General features: G+C 39.1%; 1 protein-coding gene and 5 non-coding genes across 6 annotated transcripts in view; 2 read left to right on the top strand and 4 right to left on the bottom strand.

Moving 5' to 3' along the window:
• The window catches only part of LOC120446591 (protein sickie), a 150,843-nt gene extending 135,021 nt beyond the window's left edge, over nt 1-15,822 (bottom strand). The window contains exon 1 of the mRNA XM_039627615.1: nt 15,748-15,822. Coding sequence (XP_039483549.1) covers nt 15,748-15,807 — 60 coding nt within the window. The 5' untranslated portion in view covers nt 15,808-15,822. The remainder of the gene's footprint in view (nt 1-15,747) is intronic.
• On the bottom strand, nt 8,110-8,304 carry LOC120447274. Its single transcript, XR_005615949.1, has one exon. It is a non-coding gene; the product is annotated as a U2 spliceosomal RNA (small nuclear RNA).
• LOC120447283 lies at nt 8,741-8,856 on the top strand. Its single transcript, XR_005615957.1, has one exon. It is a non-coding gene; the product is annotated as a U5 spliceosomal RNA (small nuclear RNA).
• LOC120447275 lies at nt 10,317-10,511 on the bottom strand. Its single transcript, XR_005615950.1, has one exon. It is a non-coding gene; the product is annotated as a U2 spliceosomal RNA (small nuclear RNA).
• Nucleotides 11,154-11,278, top strand: LOC120447281. The gene has a single exon (XR_005615955.1). It is a non-coding gene; the product is annotated as a U5 spliceosomal RNA (small nuclear RNA).
• Nucleotides 12,332-12,471, bottom strand: LOC120447279. The gene has a single exon (XR_005615954.1). It is a non-coding gene; the product is annotated as a U4 spliceosomal RNA (small nuclear RNA).
• Nucleotides 15,823-19,786: the final 3,964 nt, after the last annotated feature.

Here is a 19,786-nt window from a genome sequence, read left to right as displayed (position 1 = left end):
GAGGAAGTAGTCTCGAATACTGAATCAAGTTAATTAGTGTCAAAGCAGGGAGTGGAAAAAGGGGAAGGCAGTAGGGCAGCAATACACCAAGGTTGATTTATCCAGATTAGCAAATAATGCTAATGAAATGGTAGTAAAATCCAAATAAAATAAAATGCCAGATCTCGTTATTTTACAGATTAAGTGCAATTGGTAGGAACAACAAACTGTTTCTCCACATCAGTCTAACTCGAAAATAATAAATCTATACTACAAATGTATGTTATTTACTTTATTAAGGTCTTTAACCAGTACACTCTTTACCTTTATAACTGAGCAGTACACGTATTAAATATTAAACACCTATATGGCCTCAAAATCCTCGCCTGTGTCTATTCCCCCGGCTTAAAATCCCTCTGAAAGGCACGTGGATAGTTCCCTACTCCAGCATCAGCTAATCCCTGACACTTTCAGTTTCCATGACGATTCCATAAAATGGGGACAAAGAAGAAAAAATGAATGGAGACCGAAGAGAAAGGCACTAGGCAAGACTTAAAGTTAAACACTTTTGCTTTGAGGTTGAAGTTGCTCGCACTTCATCTGCCTTCGCTTCCAGCTGGCAGCAGTCAAAGTTGACAAAATACTTGTCAAGATTTGTGCATTGGGTTGAGTCCTCCTTTTCCGACTTGTAATTGCAGCTTTGGCGTGGTCTCTTTCAGTTCTGCGGGGAAATATGAAAAAAGAACAGATTTCCACCCACTGGGAAAACCCGACGTTTTGCCGGAGGCCATCAAGCCGCAAACTTTACGAGTTGATAGCTGAAATAAAGTGGAGCATGCAGGAGCATTCCAGGGCTTTTAGCCCGCCCACCCACTTCATGACATCATTTTATTTGCACTCAATCTGAGTTCTTTTAGCGGCGCTTTCTGCGCCCAACACGCTCTGCAAACTTCGCTGGCAAGTTAGAAATGCTTTTGATTTGCTAGTAAGTTGACCACAATCCCAGCCCCTCGACTCGTTTTTCACACAAAAGCCCACTTTGGAAAGTGCACGCTTTTCTTTCCTTCTTTCAGCTGCTCTTATTGCACCAAAAAGCTCAACCAGAACCCAAAACGTTATTCAAACAAAGAAGAGAAGTATAAGTATGGTGTGGCAGAAAAAAATTCAAAGAAACTTCTTTTGGATGATTTCTAGATACACTATCAACTAGTCTTCGTTTGAGAAGTGCTTTATAACCAATGCTTTTGGGGATAATTATAACAGAACAACCCCGTATGGATATCTTGATTAAATTATAAACTAAAATAATTCAGAAAAGGCCTAACAAACTTTTCTAGTTCAGGGTATAAATAAAAGACGTACCAAAAAAAAGTAGAAAGGAAATAAAAAGTAGCAACTTCAGTGCGTATGACAGTTTCAAACACTTCTAAGTTCTTTTGAGCTTTGCGGCAAGTTGGGGCGGGGTAGGCGTGGCAAAGAAGCACAAAAGCAACGCACACCCTCCACTCAACTTGAGGGCACAAAAAATATAAAACTAAATCAGAATCTATGTGCAATTCAATTAAAGCGCAATTTGCAGGCAGTCATCATATTTTTGTTACTTAACGAGGCTGTTGGCGGATAATGAAGACCGCGAAGGGTGTGGGGCAATTTAATAAGACCCATCGAGTGGGGCAAAACGGAAACCGCTTGAGGAAATTGTGTGTTTCAAGCAAAAGCATACATAATAAACTCATATAAAAGATTGTTGCATACTTCGGGGAGCAACTGCGAGCGGAAAGCCGGAGCGGAGGTATAAATACCCGTATTTGCAATTCGAAGAAGTGGAAGTGGATGGGAAAAGTCGGAAGTGGGATTCTGGAGACAGGCGAATGTATCCCTAGGCGGACAACGGCGAACACGAGGAAAAGCGGAAAAGCGGAAAAGCAGCGGGGACCACGTCGAATGTTATTAAAAAAGGAAAGCAGAGCAACGCTAAAACAGCAGCCCCACTCATCTCCCCCCGCTCCATGAGAAAAAAGTCATAAAATTTATTAAATGCCTAAAAGTATGACAGCAATAGACAATTTATGGTGGGGGAAACCAAAGGAAACGGAAAGAAACAAACTAACCGAGGATATGAAAACAAGACTTTTCTTTGCTTTCGTCCACCCTTAGAAATTCTATAAACATTAGCGGAATTTTAATGACCCTGAGTTAATTCACGCAGAAAGTATAAATATTTATCAAGAGCATGTTTATAAGCGTCAGCTGTTATCGAAATAAGCCGGAAAATATATTAATATTTATAGCAGTACCACTATAAAGTAAAATACTGGAGCAATGCATTTTTTATTTGCTTTTAAAGATTCCCAATAAATAGTAGTTACAGCAAACGAGAGAGAAATAGTTTCTGTATAGTGCCGAGATGGACAAAGCTAATTCCAAAACGACAATACTCAAGTTTTGGTAGGTGTATGCGACGACTCGTGTCTCCATTAGTGAAATGGCCACCACCTACCCACCACCTACGATAGCAATCGAAATAGCTTTGAATATTTATAAGCTAGACCGCATACAATTTGCACTAATTTAAAGTTACTTTCGAGCTCCGCCCGACAATTTTCCAAGCCATTGTCGACGTGGACACACCAAAAGCATAATTCAACTTCATAAATTGAGCAAATAAACAGGCGGAGCTGGTGGCAAGTGTCCCTGCAGACGGATGTGCAACCATATGGTCACGCCTCAAGCTCATAAATTAGCACCATACGACGGACGAGGAGTAAGGACGAAGGACTATTCAATTTTCAGACAGCAAGAGGGACATTTGTAAGGATTTGGCCAGGTGCACGAAAGCCATTAACATAAATGGGTCGAAAGCTGCTAACAAGGCTAACAACGAACTCGCATTTGAACTTCCCGCCCCTGGTGTTTTTAATTACGTAAGCTGAGAAGACATTTCCAACTTATTACGTGTCTTCACTAATCCGCTAAGGACAAAAAATGGCGTACAATCAATTCTAAGGATTTCGCCAACGCGAAGGAAACAATTTTCCTTCCAGCTTGTTTCGCATGGCGCAATTTTCCACTACATCGGATTAAAATGTGATATGTTTGGGATTGTTTACACACAGTGTTGGTGGGGTTTTTTCGAGTGGGTGGGGGGTGGGGGGATCGGGGGTCTACAGACGAGACATGTGTTTGTTTACGAACTTTTGGCAGCTTTGTTTCGGGGGCGTGGCACGTTTCGCTGGAGTGGGTCTTAATTTCCGCTTCGTAAGCATTTCTTTTTCACAAACAGCATCTTTTTTTGTTGCGTCCTCTTCCTGGTAGTCTATTTTTTCCCGCTTGTGTCCATGATTTTTGTTTATTTTGGATTTGTTTGCCCTTTTCCCTTTACATGCTTGCTTGGGTACTTCCGGTTGCGCCGGAAGTGAGAGGAGCACATATCAGGCACAGTGGGACACAACGCATGTCAGGGGGTTTGGATGGGCGGTGGGCGTTGGGTGCTTTGCTGTGGCTCTGTGGGGGCTTTAATTGCTACGAGTGGAAAATTGAATTTAACTGACATGTCCGCATATGGACGGAAACTAAGCTCCACACTCCTAATGCAGTTTGAACTTACAAAGTTACAAGCACCAACTAAACTAAGACTTCTAAACGGCTTCTCAGCTGGAAACTTTATTTATGTTCTTTTAGGTCTCAGAACATTTAGGCTCAACAATACGGCTTAACAATCAAATGAACTAAATAAAAGCTTCGCATATTCGTTAATTCTAGAATACTGAACTGCAAAAAGAATTAGTTATCGCTTTCCTAGGATGCTCTGAAAGCTTATTGCTTGCATAAACTTGAAGCAGATTTTATGTTGCACAACACGTCCACGGAAGTTTTGCCTTCCGAAAATTAGACAAACACGCCTTATACTTCTGCTCACTTCTACTTTCGGGAGCATTTGACGCATAATAAGTGAGGCAAGCACACACGAAGAAAATAAATGCAGACGGATAGAAGATATTCCCTTCAAGGATTGCCTCAAACTTTAATTTGTATTGCCTTGAACCATTTAAAGCAGTAAAAATAAATAAATATACGTCTATTTTAAAAAGTCACGTGTGTTTCGAGGTGCAGAACAAACAGACTGAATAATTAATTTGCAAGCCCTTGGGCATAAAGGCTAATAAGCTGAACTCGTTAAATCCAATGAACTGATCAACAACTGAATATTTAATGGGTTTGCATAGTTAAAATACTGTTGTTTCATTAAAAACAACACAGGCCTAGCGAAATTAACAATTTAAATATACTTCCCAAAGCATAATCTTTCCTTTTCGGTTCCATAGAAACCATTTGAAAAGGAACAAAATACATGAAGTTCAGCTGGCCATAAAGATTACCCAAATCCTCCTCGAAATTCATTCCACAGTAAGCTGCGCCCAATATCGTTCAAATTAATATACCCTTCAGCCTTTGACTCCACACAGACGCCCACACACGCACTTTGAGATCCTCATTATGGCACATCATCCAATCTAATTTAAGGCATGACGATGGCTTGTTGTTTCTTGATAAATTCCCGATGAACGAGAGATTTTCTGCGACTGATTTTTATAACGCCCAAAAGCGCAATAATCGGGCCAGAGCACGCACCAAATAGCAGAGTAGGCTTTCCCGAAACGAAACATTTCCGTTCCAGGGGCGAAAGCCAAGAGAACGACATTACATTACATTTTATTATCTATTATATCGTGGCGCCTAAAATGTCACTACATTAGCCTAAAATCCGTACACACACATGGCTAAGAGAGTGAGGGAGAAGGACGCGTTTTTCGCCTGGCATAAAGTAAACATTAAAACAGGAAGCGGAAGCCACGGCGGTGCCAAAACGGCAAACCGATATTCATAGACAATGTCCTGTGGCGGCGGTTATGATTATTTGGACTCGCTTATCCTGGCGAATGTGTGTTCTGGCATTTATGATTTTTCCCGCTCCTTTTTTTATCGCTGAAAGGGTTTGAGTCGGGGTTGCCAGAGGTTAATTTACTATGCATAAAGTGTTGCCTGTGTCGCGATTCGCCAACTTCTTGCCACGTTTGCATAACAAATCACTTGACGAGTGCACATATACATATTTTTCATTTTTTAATTTTCACTTTTTAGTGCTGGCCGCTGGCGGTCGAATGTAAAAGGAAGACATTCTTTATTATAATCCACAGTTGGTAAAGAATGCCGAGTTCCTTTGGCCGGGACCCAAAACTCACGAAACGACGTAAAAAATAACTCCAAAATGATTATGTGAAACGCGAACGCGTACGTCGAGCCGGGAAAACGATGTGCGCGCCACCACAGACAAGTTAGCACTGGCAGGACTTCAAAGCCAAAATATTTCGAGCAACAAGGAATTTCCCGAAAGGACATTTGCCGCTCACTGGAAGTGCTGCCGGGTTTCCCCTCCGCCCATTGCATTTGACCTTAGCCTTCGAGGATATCCGCTTTCTAGCCGGCTTCGGTTCAGTGCACCACCGGTTCAGGACGAGGGTTGAAGGACTTTCTCGACTTGGGGAAATTCTCTCATTGTTGTCCTTGTGCTTGGTCCTTGCTCCGGTTACCGTTAAATGCCACAGGTCTAACAGGTTGGCACGTGACGTCACAGCTGACTAGGGGAATTGTCACCAAGAGGATATTTTTGTAGGGGTTCGAGGATATTTCTCGGCTGGAAGAGGCTCGGTAAAAGTATTAAAAACCAATATACTGTCATCAAACGAGTTATAAACGAAGTAAATTCGTTAGGGACGGTATTACATATTTTTCACTTTTTCGCAGTTTTGCTAGCTTCAAGTATACATATAAATACGAGTATAAATATATAAATATTATATTCCGTAATTAAAATTTGTGTCACTAGAATTTAACTATTCAAATAAGTTCAGATTTGTAATAGCAATCAATATCTATATTTTCTAAATTGCATACTGAACAAAAAAAGAAAACGCCATTTAAAACATACATTTGTATACAAACATATAATAGCAGCATTTTGCATCTCTATATTTTGGAGCTTCTTTCATTTCTTCTCTCGTGGCTATATTGCACAAGCTGTTCCAATCAACAATTTAAAATTTTCATTTGTTTTTTATGGCTAACTTGATTAGCGCCATACAACATACGCCATACACCAGTAAAGGCCCCCATTAAACCGAAGAAAGCCGGTCTCAAATGATGTTTGCTTTCCACCCTTCTCATTCTGAAAACACGGCCATTTCTACTTTACATGTTCATCATCTGTCTAGGTCCTTGCATTGATAACTCCCAGTCGCGACCATAAAACAATAGAGCCCCAATTTCCATGGCACGGGCCTGCACATTCATTCAAACAAAATAAAACCAAAACACCATAGAAAATGGTCGAAACCATCTAGGGAATTTTCGGGGCAATAACTATAAAATGTCCGTCGAGTCGCGTCGCGTGTATGCAGTCAACCAGGACGCAGGACAACACAAACAAAAAAGGGTCCTTCGTTGTCGCAGTGAATGGCTAAAGGATTAAAAAACAAGGCTACGGCGACAACAAAATATTATCTCAATAGAAAAATCTCAGGCACATGGACAAAACAAAAGGCAGAACAAAAAATAGCGAGTGGAAGAATTAAGGACGGACTTTGATAAAAACAAAGTGAAAATTTATGCAAAGCGAAGATAGAAAGCTTCGCTGCGAAGAGAATAACCGGAAACGATGAAAGAAATTGAAAATGGGCACAGATAATACAAGGAAAAAGACAAGCTGAAAGAGTTGAAACACTTTTCAACAGTAAGCTTTCAGCTATGCATTTAATCTCTGATGCGCGAGTAGTTTTAAAATTAAAATGTAAGGCTTGCAGAATATTTATTTTATAAATGTTCGTAAAAAAAAAATTTTTTTTTGTTTGAACAAAATTCTATGTTTATTGAGCCCTATATACCACAATATCAGCGTAAAATTACACACCCAAATTCTGGCTTTTACTGTAAGTGGTTTAAGCTGTAAGGAATGCTTTATGGTTTTCTATCCCATCGATAGAAATTGACAAGACATAGCACAAAATAAAAAAGTAAAAAAACCGACCTTTTGTTAGCGTAGGCGTCACAATAATCTGCATACTTAATCTCAACTTCTTAGCCCTTAAAGTTTTCGATATCAAAGCGTTCATTCGGACAGACGAACATGGCCAGATCGACTTGCCTAAAGATCCTGATAAGGAATATATACTTCTTTCTGTTACATACTTTAAGCGATAGCAGCTTAAAAGGGATAAAAACATGTTTTTTCTCTTTCTTTAAACCATTTTTATTTTTAAACTCTATTATCGCTTTATCCCATTTTCTTTTTGACACCATACATTTTACACATTTGAAAATTTCCGGAACTCGTCCTTTACTGAAAAGGAAAGAAAACATCGAAATATCGAAGCGTACGGCGAAAATGCTTAGCAAAGACACATACCACATTTTCTTTTCGTTCTTTGCTCGGAAATTTAAAGAACTCCGCCGTTAGATGGAGACTAAGAGATGGAGACTTACCAACAGATGGCGCTATTTTACGATTGATTCACTTTTAATAAAATCGTTTTTAAAAACTTTATAACGTAGAAAACTCAAGGGGTGAATAATAATTTTTTTGTAACATTTTTGTAACATTTGGCCTATTAAAGAAATCAAACAAATTCTTATAAGTTTTGACAAAATTAAATAAATGGGAAAAGCTATAATCTGAAAACAAAAAATAATGACTTACATATTTAACATTGACAAAACTTTTAACTGTTAATTCTAAATGCAATTACAAATTGGGGCCAATCAATTTAGCAAAACTATTTTAACGTAATTGTTAAAGCATTTGACAGACAGATCAATTCAATTTTCCAAATCACTTGACAACGCGACGAAGGCTAAACAATTTTCGACAGACAAAAACAAGGTTTTATTGCCTCCGCCCAAAAGGAATTGTAGCAAACGAATTGCAAGGCAAAGGACACTTTTGCTATGTCAGCAGGAAACTATCCTACCATTCTAATTTGCATTTAAGCGGGCGAGATTGTTTTCGGCGTCAAGTATGCAGCCATTCGCTCAAAAAAGGGGCTGTGCATTTTTCACAAATGTTAAAATTTATTATTCAGTTGGGCCGAAATCCCGGCGGTACTGCAATACCGGGGCAACCCGCGACAGAGGTGGAGCAAGCCCCTAGCACTCCGTCTGATTCCAAAAATCAGTTTAACATTTGTTGTCCTCCAATGGAGGAACTATCAGATGTTAAGCTGATAAGAACAGATACTACACTTGATCTTAGCCAAAAGGCCGAGAAGCGATAACTACACAGTCCTAATTCGAAGGACTTCATGCAATTGCAGCTAAAACTCCTTGGGAATTACTATATTTGTAGGGTCCAGACTCCAAAATCGGTTTTGCATATTTTAGGGGAGGATTTCCTCACGTCACAAAAGTCCTTGGGCATCTTGTAAGATCAGATGCAGGTATAAATATACAATTGTATGTAAGTAGTATGCATACAGAGTAAAAGGACATCAGCCTCCTCGGTCGTATAGTTCTCCAGACATCAGGTAACAAAAGACTACTCTTTATATTGTTTGAAACGCATACCTAAACGAAAATATTTATACTAGGTAGCCAAAGATACGACAGCTGTCTTAAAGTGAGTTTGCCATTCCTACTCAAAGGACTCTTACAATTCCCAAGTATTTCTGGGCAATACTGATCCTAGAGTCATAATCTTGCTGATGTAAAGTCACTCTGGTTTCTCTTCAATTGTCGAATAAATCTTTCGCCTTTTACTAAAGATTTCCGTGGAGAGGGACAATCTAATGAGTCTAAACTCAATTTTTATTAAGGCCTGACAGCTTATGTTATCGGGCCAATTGATAATACATTTTACTTATAACTGTTCAGTACCACACTTGGCGCTCAGCATATCTAAAATTTGCTGTGGTTTCATTATCTAAGAGAGAGACATATGTACATACATACTAACCACAAGGAATTTAAAAATGCTAAGCTAAGTGCTTTTGTAGAAGTTTAGTTTTACCCATAAATGAACTTACTTCTTGTGTTAAAGTTAAATGGTATACTAGATTTGTTGAAAAGTATGTAAGAGGCAGAATGAAGCGTTTCCGACCATATAAAGTATATATTTTCTTGAACAGGATCAATTTGATTTTGTGTAGCTTTTAAAATTTTATTTGCGCTTGAAATTTAAAAATTAAAAACCGATTATTAATATGATCCACTGTAATGCGTATTTTGTCCTTTTTTTATCACTATGTTTGTGATTAGATTAACAAATTTTAATTTTAAAAGCTTTCGTGCCTACAAATCTTTCTCAAAAATTTCCCAGAAATAGTAACTTTAACAACACCACCTAAAATAATGTGAGGTAACACTTTAAATGGTTATTGCATTAATCTTAACAATGCTAAATCACTATGGGTGGAAGTCTACGTAGTGACGATGGTATTCATCGAGAGGTAGTTCGCAAAGAAAATAAAAAGTGAATCTATTTGGGATTTTGATGGAACAAAATGTAACGCCATTAACCGACATAAGTTAGGGTAATGTGCAACGGCATACAGAAATAGAAACTTGGAAGTTAAAGTAAATTGTATGTTTTTTAACGTTTCAGATCTCGATATTCTTAAAGATGGCCCCAATGATTTTGATTTTCACTTTAGTCATTCTCCCTTGAGATTACGAAACTTTGACCCTAAAACACATATCAGTGAAATCTTTGGAGTTATTTTCATCATGTACATATGAACACATACATACATATGTACATATATGCACATTGTAATATTTTAAACCAAATATGAGAATTAGTTCAGTAAAGCACAATTAGAATGGGCAATTCATTGTTTTGGCAAGTAATTAAACAAATTTTGAAAGTATATATGTACATATATATTTCAAGATTGCTTGCCGAGTCGATCTGTCGAGAACTATAAGGGCTGAAAGGCTCAGATTCTAGAGACGGCTACGCTGTTTGTTTCAGAATGTTGGCACGTCCACTCTAAAGCCCACAAACGCAAAGAGGTGGCAACAAATGATCAATTTAAGTTTCCAAATCACTTGACAACGCGACGAAGGCTAAACAATTTTCGATAGACAAAAACAAGGTTTTATTGCCTACGCCCAAAAGGAATAGTAGCAAACGAATTGCAAGGCAAAGGACACTTTTGCTATGTCAGCAGGAAACTATCCTATCATTCGAATTTGCATTTAAGCGGGCGAGATTGTTTTTAGCGTCAAGTATGCAGCCATTCGCTCAAAAAGGGGACTGCATTTTTCACAAATGTTAAAATTTATTATTCAGTTGGGCCGAAATCCCGGCGGTACTGCAATACCAGGGCAACCCGCGACAGAGGTGGAGCAAGCCCCTAGCACTCCGTCTGATTCCAAAAATCAGTTTAACATTTGTTGTCCTCCAATGGAGGAACTATCAGATGTTAAGCTGATAAGAACAGATACTACACTTGATCTTAGCCAAAAGGCCGAGAAGCGATAAGTGCTCAACCCTAAAACGAAGGACTTCCTGCATATGCAGCTATAACTAGTTGGGAATTACTGCGTTAGGACCCGAAAAAATCTACAAATACTACTGCATACTTTTGGGACTGATTCATTTCTCTCATTGTCAATTATCATGCATATATTGCAAAGTCCATTATTTATGCAATAATACATATTTGCCAAAGCTGTTCGAATATTAGAGTAATACGAGTGGGCTTACACCTTTTCTATGAATTTCGACAGATCAGATTTGTGGTTAACTATCGTTAATAAAGTCAACACTGATAAAGTGTTCGATAAAGAAACATACGAGTAAACTAAACAGCATTACGAATTTCAATCTATAAATAAGCATGACTAAACTTTTGAATGATCCGACTGCGTTGATGGGAAAATATTATACTGTAAACATTATTAAAATGAATATAAATAAAATGATACATCTATGAATAAATTAATTAATTTTGAAACCCTACCGGATAGAGATTTTTCGCAAACACTCCCTTAACATTTTTATTTCATTCAGGTAACATACCATAAATGTAGCAGAGTTTACTTATATTTCGCGCGTTAAGAATTCCCAAGCTGTTCTGGACAAAATCGAGTGTAGAGGCACACTATTCCGTAGGTTTAAGTCACTCTGGTTTCTCTTCAATTGTCGAATAAATCTTTCGCCTTTTACTAAAGATTTCCGTGGAGAGGAACACTCTAATGAGTCTAAACTCAATTTTTATTTGTGCCTGGCTATTGATTTAGCCGGGCCAATGATTAATAAATACGAAAATGATAAACAGAAGTTCGGACGTTGGACATTATTAGGTATGTGGTTCACAATTCCACTTGCCTTTCCCATAAATTTTAATTGAATTATTTTATCTCTTTCTTGGTTTCCGAGGCTTAAGTATTCTGGGAAAGCATCTTCATCAATGCGGGATTGCTTTGCATAAATAACGCATAAATTGAAAAGATCCAAGAAAAGTCCGGCAATCCCAATCTGTGCTACATGTTTGGCATTGACAAAAAGTAGGCTAAGCGTAAAAAATGAAATATGTTTGGGGTCATGGGTCGCCTTGGAATTACATCTGCCTAGTTCATAAAAAGGAAACAAGCCACCAACGTTAGTCTCTAGAGTTAAACCGACGTTACGCATCGGAAAATCTGAACTTTGTGAGGGGTCGTTCCTTTTTTTGTATTTATGTGTGTGTCTAAATTGGCTTTATGCCCCAAGAGAAACCAAAGCTCAGTTGAAGTTTTTCGAAAGCCAAAACTATCAAAGTTGTAAATTTACATAGAAGTTAAAGGTTTCAGTTTATCTGGTTTGCTCCTCCTGTCGAACTTGAACTATAAAAACCACAAAAATCCAGTCGAAGGAAAAGTTTTCAGTCGCATAAACATAAATTGCGATAGTAATTTTCGGTCAGGAACATTTTGGGAGTTTTCCCGCATTTGCACACGACCAGTCACATTTGCATGCACAGCATACAGGAAGGTTATTGTAATTTAGCTGGAGAGTAGGCTAAATGGGAGTTACCATTATGTTTAATTTGTCTAATGCCCATGAACCCTTTTTGAGGATGAGTGTGATTCGAATGGCTTAAATTAATGGTAAGACAAAATAGCTTTACACGATATTTGCCATGTCTGTGGGTCTCTTCAAACATGCACAGGATCTTGGTTATTTGTTCAATTTACGATTATGGACCATCAAGATTTGAGTTAAGTATCCTTTCATTAACTCATTAATGATGCTGAACTCAGCACCGTTTTTCAAGCAGGATCTAAAGCCAACTAATATTTTAATGTATTTTTAATGGCCCTCTCGGGCTCCCAAAAATTGCCGTAGTGGACGGTATTTCACGTCCCCATGGCGGGGTATTGGTTAAAGTTTTCAACTAGCAATAATCGCACCTCAGTAGAACTTCATTGGTTACGATATCGCCTCTGCGCAAAGATAGCTTTCAACCCCAAATCAGTCCTTATTCCACTCAAAGGAAGCCAGAACTATTTGGGAATTATAAGTGAGCTAAGGATTAACTTGGGCACGTTAAAGTGTTGCATACTTTCCATGCAGTTCATACATGAATGGTAGTTACTTCCTGGTTTTTAAAAGAGGGAAAATGCATTTTAGGGGTGAGTTTCGGCTAAAGTACGGAACGATGTTCCATATTAACACGAAATAAGAAACTGTTGTAGATGTTTCGGTAAAGACATTAAAGCAGGATCTTTTATCTAAATAAAATAATATTACATTCTTCATTATTCTTCATTAATGTTTTCAAGATACCTTAGAATGCCTATTATATGACTATACCTCCTCATTGTTCATGAGGACAACATAATGTACAATTTACCAAATCTGCACCGCCTTAAATTTTCCCATTGCCCAAAATCATTGCAAAATTCGTTTATTTAAATTTCCATTTCTTCTGCTTCTTAGCGTCCCATTCGAAATACAATTAATGAAAAATTCAGAGCCTAGAGTCGCAAGCACTCTGAGGAGGGAGATGAACGGGGCACAAGGTTCCTTGAGGTCATGTTCGCCTACTCTAAAATGCTAAATAGCCACTTTTGCGGCCGGGCACGACAAACTTTGTGTTTTTTCTTAGCCATAGACTTCTATCGTTCCTCGCTCCTCCACTCCTGTGTCATAAAAAATTGAACAAGCTTGCCTAGGGAAGCCAAGTGTGGATGGATGTGGATGGGTGGTGCCCCGTGGGGTGGCAGAGACAGCGCCGACAATACCGGAAATCCGTTTCATGACAAATGCGTCACATTGTCCTGGCGTCCTGGCTGAGTGTTAAGAGAAGTTCACACCCTCCCCTCTGTCTGCTCTCCTTTACGATCCGCTCCTGCCGGCAGTGAAATTCCTTCAATGGCAGCACGTGACTTGGCCAATAAGAGCGCACAACAAATGCGGCTAAGAGAACGTCGACATTGACATTGGGGAGAGCAAAACATGTCGAAGGCGCAGGCGCAGGTGCCGCTCTCGAAGGACTCGCAGCATTTCCATCTACGTGCCGGCATAGCTTTGGCATTTTAATGAGAAATCCATATTTATGTTGTTTGTTTTGCCAAAAAAAAAAGTGGCAAAAAAGGCAACCTCCAAGCGGGCAGCATATGCGGCGAAAAGTGAAATTTCTTTCGTGGGAGGGCGTGCTAAGGCATTTCTGTAATCATTTTTAATGGGCCGCGGCGTCTGCGGGTATATAGAGCGGCATATGGTCGCTATTTCCGCCAGTATCGCAGACTGTTCAGATACCCGACCATTAGTCTAAACCAGAAAACAGTTAATGGTATTTGGGCGGAAAAGAATGACAATTGCGAGCAGAGACCAGTTTTCTAAAATCTATTATAGTCTTTTAAGGTAAAATCTGGTAACAAGTCCAAATATGTATGGCTTTAAAATTAAAAGACAATATTCTTTACATTAAATTTAAGCGAAATTGCACATTTTGCTTACCTGTAGTTAAATATATTGGAAACCGCTCTTAAGAAAATAAACACGAAAAAATTATTACTAAAAACTTTTAACAAAAGCTATACTGTGATAAGTGATACTTCTCCTTTGAAAGGACAAAAAATGTTAAAATAATTCTGCAACTTACTAGATGTAAGTAGTAATATCCCGCGTTCCTGTACTATCTGAATCCAGCTAGCACTGACTTTCTCATGGAAGGAATCATCCATTCATTCGTGTGATCCCACATGACGAGACATTTTAACTAAACCACGTTCGCGACTTGTCACAATGGAGCCATAACGTTATCATTCCAGCGCAAGAGCCATAAAAGTAGCGGCTTAAATAGTAACAGCCAGGAAGCACGTAAAGAATGAAAAGAGGGATGCAATTCCCGGGGAAAAGTCCACTTCACACATTTTGCTCTAGCGCTCTTTTTCATCCAACTTTAATACTAGAAGAGCAGCTCTAGCGAAACAAAAAAAGTTATGTTTTTATTGTGCAAATAAAAGCACGCGGAAACTACTTAATCAAGTTTCAGAGACGAAGACCGCCCTTCGCCCTTCGCCCTTCACCCTCTCCGGCTTATGTCCATCTCGTTTTTGCCCGGCACCGAAGGAATCCGGAAGAGCAGGGTTCTCCATGAGGGAAAACAAAACAAAGCCAACTGAGGAATAAAAAGCAACAGCAGCCTGCACAGACTTTCCCGACGTTATTTTTTGCACTTTGCTTCAGAGTGACGGAGCGGAGAAAGTGCGGGAAAATTCGAGGAAAGTGGTCGCGGGAAGAGCAGAAGCTGAGACAACATGCAAACCAAAACAAATGGGATCTGAAGAGTAACACTTCTGTATTGTGTCGAATAATAGATACTCTTTAATGTATGGGAAAACATTTTAGGATTGGTAGTGTTATAATGTAATGGCCTATTTTAAGGTTACATCATAGACCTTAGCATATATGGAATATTTCAAAGATTAAAAGGATTGGCAGAGTTAGTTATAAAAATACTAGTAAAATTTATAAATCCAGGAAAACTGTTTAATTTAAACAAGGTTTGAGAATTTTCTAAGATTGTAAGGTACCAAAAAAAATCTGCATAGTATAATAAGATTCTTTAGCAAAAAAGTATATTCAAATAAAAATAAATATTGCAATGATATCTTTACTTTCCCAGGCAAGTCGCTTCTTGATTCCCCCAAGAACACTTTCCATTAAGCTATTTCTTTCCTTAATTGCTCAATCTACCCGAATTCCTGGAGCAACCCTTTGGTAATAGCGCAACTACCCCCTTTATCCCGTTTTCCCCGCCGACAGAGTATAACAATTTGCCGAAGGAATGTTTCCCAGCGAGTTGAGTTCAAAATTTATGACAGCAATTAGCGGGACAGTAGGCGTGTCTTGGGGGTAGCTCCCAGGCTGGCATTGTCCAAAAAAACACGAAAACTCTTCAATTAATTTGTTGAGCTCTGCTCAAACAAACAGCAAAGCGACGGAGCACATCAATCCAGTCGAGGAGCAAGTCAAACGTAAGGTCTCCATTCGGACGACGTCCAGGCCCCCAGATCCCCGCTATCCTGGGTGTGAAAAATCACCAGGATAAGATAGAACCCGGGGTACGCCCACAAATTTGGTCGCGTGCCAGACTCCTAGGGTCGTAAATTGTTCGTTTCATTTTTAATTATCGCACTTAAGTTTTATTTTTTAATGCCAGCCAGCAGGCGATTCGACTTAAATGGCAAAGAAATTGAAGGGCCACAAGGAGCTAAGCTTACCTGAATCGTTTCCGTGGCGGAATACTTTCGATTGTAGTCGACGTGATGGAGGTTCGGCATGTTTGCTCACAGTTCCCTGATAATGACTATGGATAGAGCTACTTAACACGTGTCCCTGGGCTGGTGGGTGGCACTTCCGGTTCCCGTTCCCAATCAAGATATGCCAGTTTATGAGGCATTTGTGTTAATTTCTGTTGTCGTTCCACTTTTTTGCCTCTTCCCCGAGCTTCCCTCTTCTGTAAAACGAGAGAGTGTGCAAAGTTTGTAAGTTGAAGTTGGAAAAGTGTAAATTACTTCGAGCAATCTGCAGACTTCTTCATGTTTCCCCTCATGATCCCCCTTGGGCATTTGTTTACTCATGTCGATATTGTTAATACGCCACGTGTTCCACAGCGGGATGCGTGTAAGTCAGGGATACATGCTAACGTATATTCGGGGTGGTCCACGGACGTTTGGGCTTACGGATTTATTGCCAAGTTTACGCTACGTGCTTTGACTAAATTTATAAGCCGAGAACGCACAAAGAATCGAGCAATAGCCCACAGGCACTGGCAGAAACAAATAAGCACGCACACACAAATATGTACTTTGGAAACACATTCGAATATACAGCTGTTTCCAAGCAATTAGGAGCGGGTACAAGGCTAGGTGATGGTAAGTTTTGTTTTCAGTGTACTCTACAGCTCACTAACTAACTACACTTGCTTACACATTGTGGGCTATATGCAAACTTTTATATATTAGTAGATGTTTGTTAAATATTTACAGATGTAGTTAAATAAGATTTAAAGTACAAAGATAAGAATGTGTAAAAGGTGCACATATTATGAAGCAATATTATTTCAATATTAAATAATAATTTGTTTTCATTATAATTCCATGTCCTCTGCTGTCTGCGAATGTATTTAAATCTTCCAAAATGTAGCTCTCAGCTATATGCACACTGTACTTACGATATATGTACGATGTATATATGTATATCCAATGATTGCCAAAAGCAAACTTTTCGCTAAGCTGTACAAAACCCCTCAACCTCTTGTGGATAGATACTTCAACTGCTTAAGTAATCGTCATCATGGCTAAGACGCTTCAAAAACTATCTAATAATTAGAGTGTAACCAATCGATATGCTGAGTAAAACTGTTGCCTTTAAGGACCAGCATCGTAGCTACAGGGCAAATTGACTTTTGTGGCCGTCATAACTGTTGACATACAAAATAAGGTCGATAAACAAAGTAATATCCATGGTGAAGGACCGAGAGCCGTGCAACAGCTGTAATTTTTTAATGCCCATTAAGTTTTATGCGTAGACAGGCCAAAATTTACGTGGAAACGAGCTATGAGATTTCGATTTCTATAACCTCATAAAACTTGAAGACTCGAAGAAAATTCGTTGACGGCCGCATGAATTACGAATTAGGTTAGGCAATACGCATTAAGAAGTTAAGCTAATTTGGTAAATAGTAAATGAATTACCTTAAGTTGAGTACCATTTTAATGTGACATTAAATAGTGTTAGAAATAAAATTCCTTTCAGAGGGAGAAATTTAATTTGTATGAGGTAAAAAGACATTTTTATTATATATATTTACATTAAAAAAAAGTGCATATCAAGTTCCAACCAGCAATAACAATATATCATGACTCCCTTGGCAGTGCTTTAAAATTAATGATGCACTTTGTGGGCTGGACCCGGGAACGCGACAACTTCAATCGAAGAGTGTGGAGTGGCTTGGTGGTCTCAGTCATTTCACTAATTACGCCCAAAACAACATCTATGTTTGCCTTCCAGTGGGGGTCAATTTGGCCAGGATGTGGAGCAGAAGCTCGCCCAAAACCTCTCCACATGAGATGCATGGCCAAAATTTATTAGCTGCTTATGGATTAGAAATGTGTAGTGTACGTGGGAGTGTGAATGCTTGTGGGCTGTACGCAAATGTGTTGAGAACATGCTAATCGAGGAACACCCGGATGGCCAGGAGCAACAGGAAGCCAGTCCCTCAAAGTCAAGCAGTGCAGGCCAAATTAAATTGTTCAATAATTGAGTTAGTCGAGGAAATTCCCCAAAGCGGCCCAGGGCACTTAAAGCCGTCGCATCGGTTTGGTGCAAATAACTTGGCCATACATCAATCGATTTACAACTGATTTAAGGCTCCACTGAAGGAGAAAGAGGTCCTGTCCCGTGTCCTGTGTTGTGTTGGCTAACAAAAAACAGCTTGAGTGCCAGGGAGCCAGTAAGCAGTCATAAATTATGCAGCGACACAGTCAAAGGACAACAGCCCAGGACATGGCCCCCGACGGCAGGGATATGCAGTTGCATAGTCAAGCAGTTGTGTCCTGTTTCTAGGACCCCGCCCCATCACGGTCTATTAACTCCTCTGGCAGAGTTGGAGAACTGAACGCAAAATGGCTGAGCAGTTAATAGGAACAACTTGTGCGGGAAGCCGGAGGAGCAGCAGGCTTACAGTGCAGCAGTTGCAAATTATGACAAAGTAGTGAAAAAGAGCCGGAATGGCAGGAAAAGTTCAACGGGTTGAATGTGCCCCGTGGCGCGGCAAAGGAGGCCCCAGAGAGGCTCTAACTTCTGGAGGAATACAACCTACAAGGGGCACCACATAGTTTCAATTAGAAGTCGGCTGAATAGGAACAAAGTAAATACATTTGAATTACACTGTGCTTTTCCTATACTTTCATAACATAATTACATTTAATTTTCCGTCAATAAAATCGCATTTAAATGCGAATGTGACAAAATGGAGAAAATATATGCCCTGTACAGGGAACAGAACATCCTATTTTAAAAACATATTAAAACGTAAGCCTTTCAAACCAACGCCTTTTAGGCTAATCCTATTAAGGCCTATTTAAAACTCCATTACGCTGACAGAAAATATAATTATAATCAACGTTTGCGCATAATTTTGGCTAATCGGATTACCACATTTAAAAGTGTTCAAAATATTTAAGCTCCTAATTGTTTGTAAAATAAATTATAATACAGGGATGAAGAAGAAAACGACCAAGCTTACTATTTGTCACCCTTAACTTAAAATTTCGGAACAGCACAACATTTCCATTATCTTCCTTGGCCACATTTGGTACTTCAACAAGTTACAAACTTCACATCCCAGTCACAATGACAGTGCACAACTGCGTTGCCCTGGAAAACTAAATAAAGGAGTAAAAGCAGGCACCAGTTGTAACTGGAGAAAGCCCAACAGGTTGAGGAAAAGCAGACACCGATGTTAATTACACAATGTCCCCGCAGTTATGACAATTCGCGCTGCTACATCCACTATCCTTTATCGTTGTTCAGGGACACTAACTTCGTCCTTTCGCAGACGGAAAATTTGACAAACGGGCAAGGAAAGCAACACAATTGGAAGAACCTAATGAAGAACTGTTTGCTTTGCGGTTTAATTAGATTTAAAAATACTTTCAGGCACAGACGCCGCCAAGAAAAAACTTTCTGACAAAGTTCAGATCATTTGTCAGCCACAGTTATTGCCGCAAGTATAGCAAAAAAAAACGAACTCAACCGAATTCTTCGCTTTTGAAAATTCGAACAAAAATCAATAATTGAGAGGGCAGCCAGACAAAACCAAAAATACAAACCCGACAACAAGTCGAAGTGAAATGCGGCCGTAAGAACAATAAAAATTGATGGTTATCCCTAAAAGAAGTGAAACAATCAGCAATAAAAACAAAATAAAAAAAGCGAGAAATGCCGACGTTTCACATACCCTAAGAATAAAGTCAAGATAAGCTGAAAATCCTTTGTTTAAACGATTGATTAGTTCTACTATGTTAAGTTCTACAACATATAAGAACAAAATATATTTGTTGTCAACAGTAAATAACTAGTATGGGATACAAAACATTCTTTGATGATTGAAGTAATAAGTTTACTATTGAAAGAATGGAAAATCAAAAAATTAACACGAGTTCTCCCCTCCTCGAGTCATCGCACCCATCCTCCCCATTTTTGTGTTGCCAAGTAATTGTAGCTGTGCGTACTTTTAGGCCTCAGAAAGGCGTT

The sequence above is a fragment of the Drosophila santomea genome, chromosome 2R, assembly GCF_016746245.2.
Source record: "Drosophila santomea strain STO CAGO 1482 chromosome 2R, Prin_Dsan_1.1, whole genome shotgun sequence".
NCBI lineage: Eukaryota > Metazoa > Arthropoda > Insecta > Diptera > Drosophilidae > Drosophila > Drosophila santomea.
The sequence above is the reverse complement of the archived record's forward strand: the minus strand, read 5'-3'. Positions and strand labels throughout refer to the sequence as shown.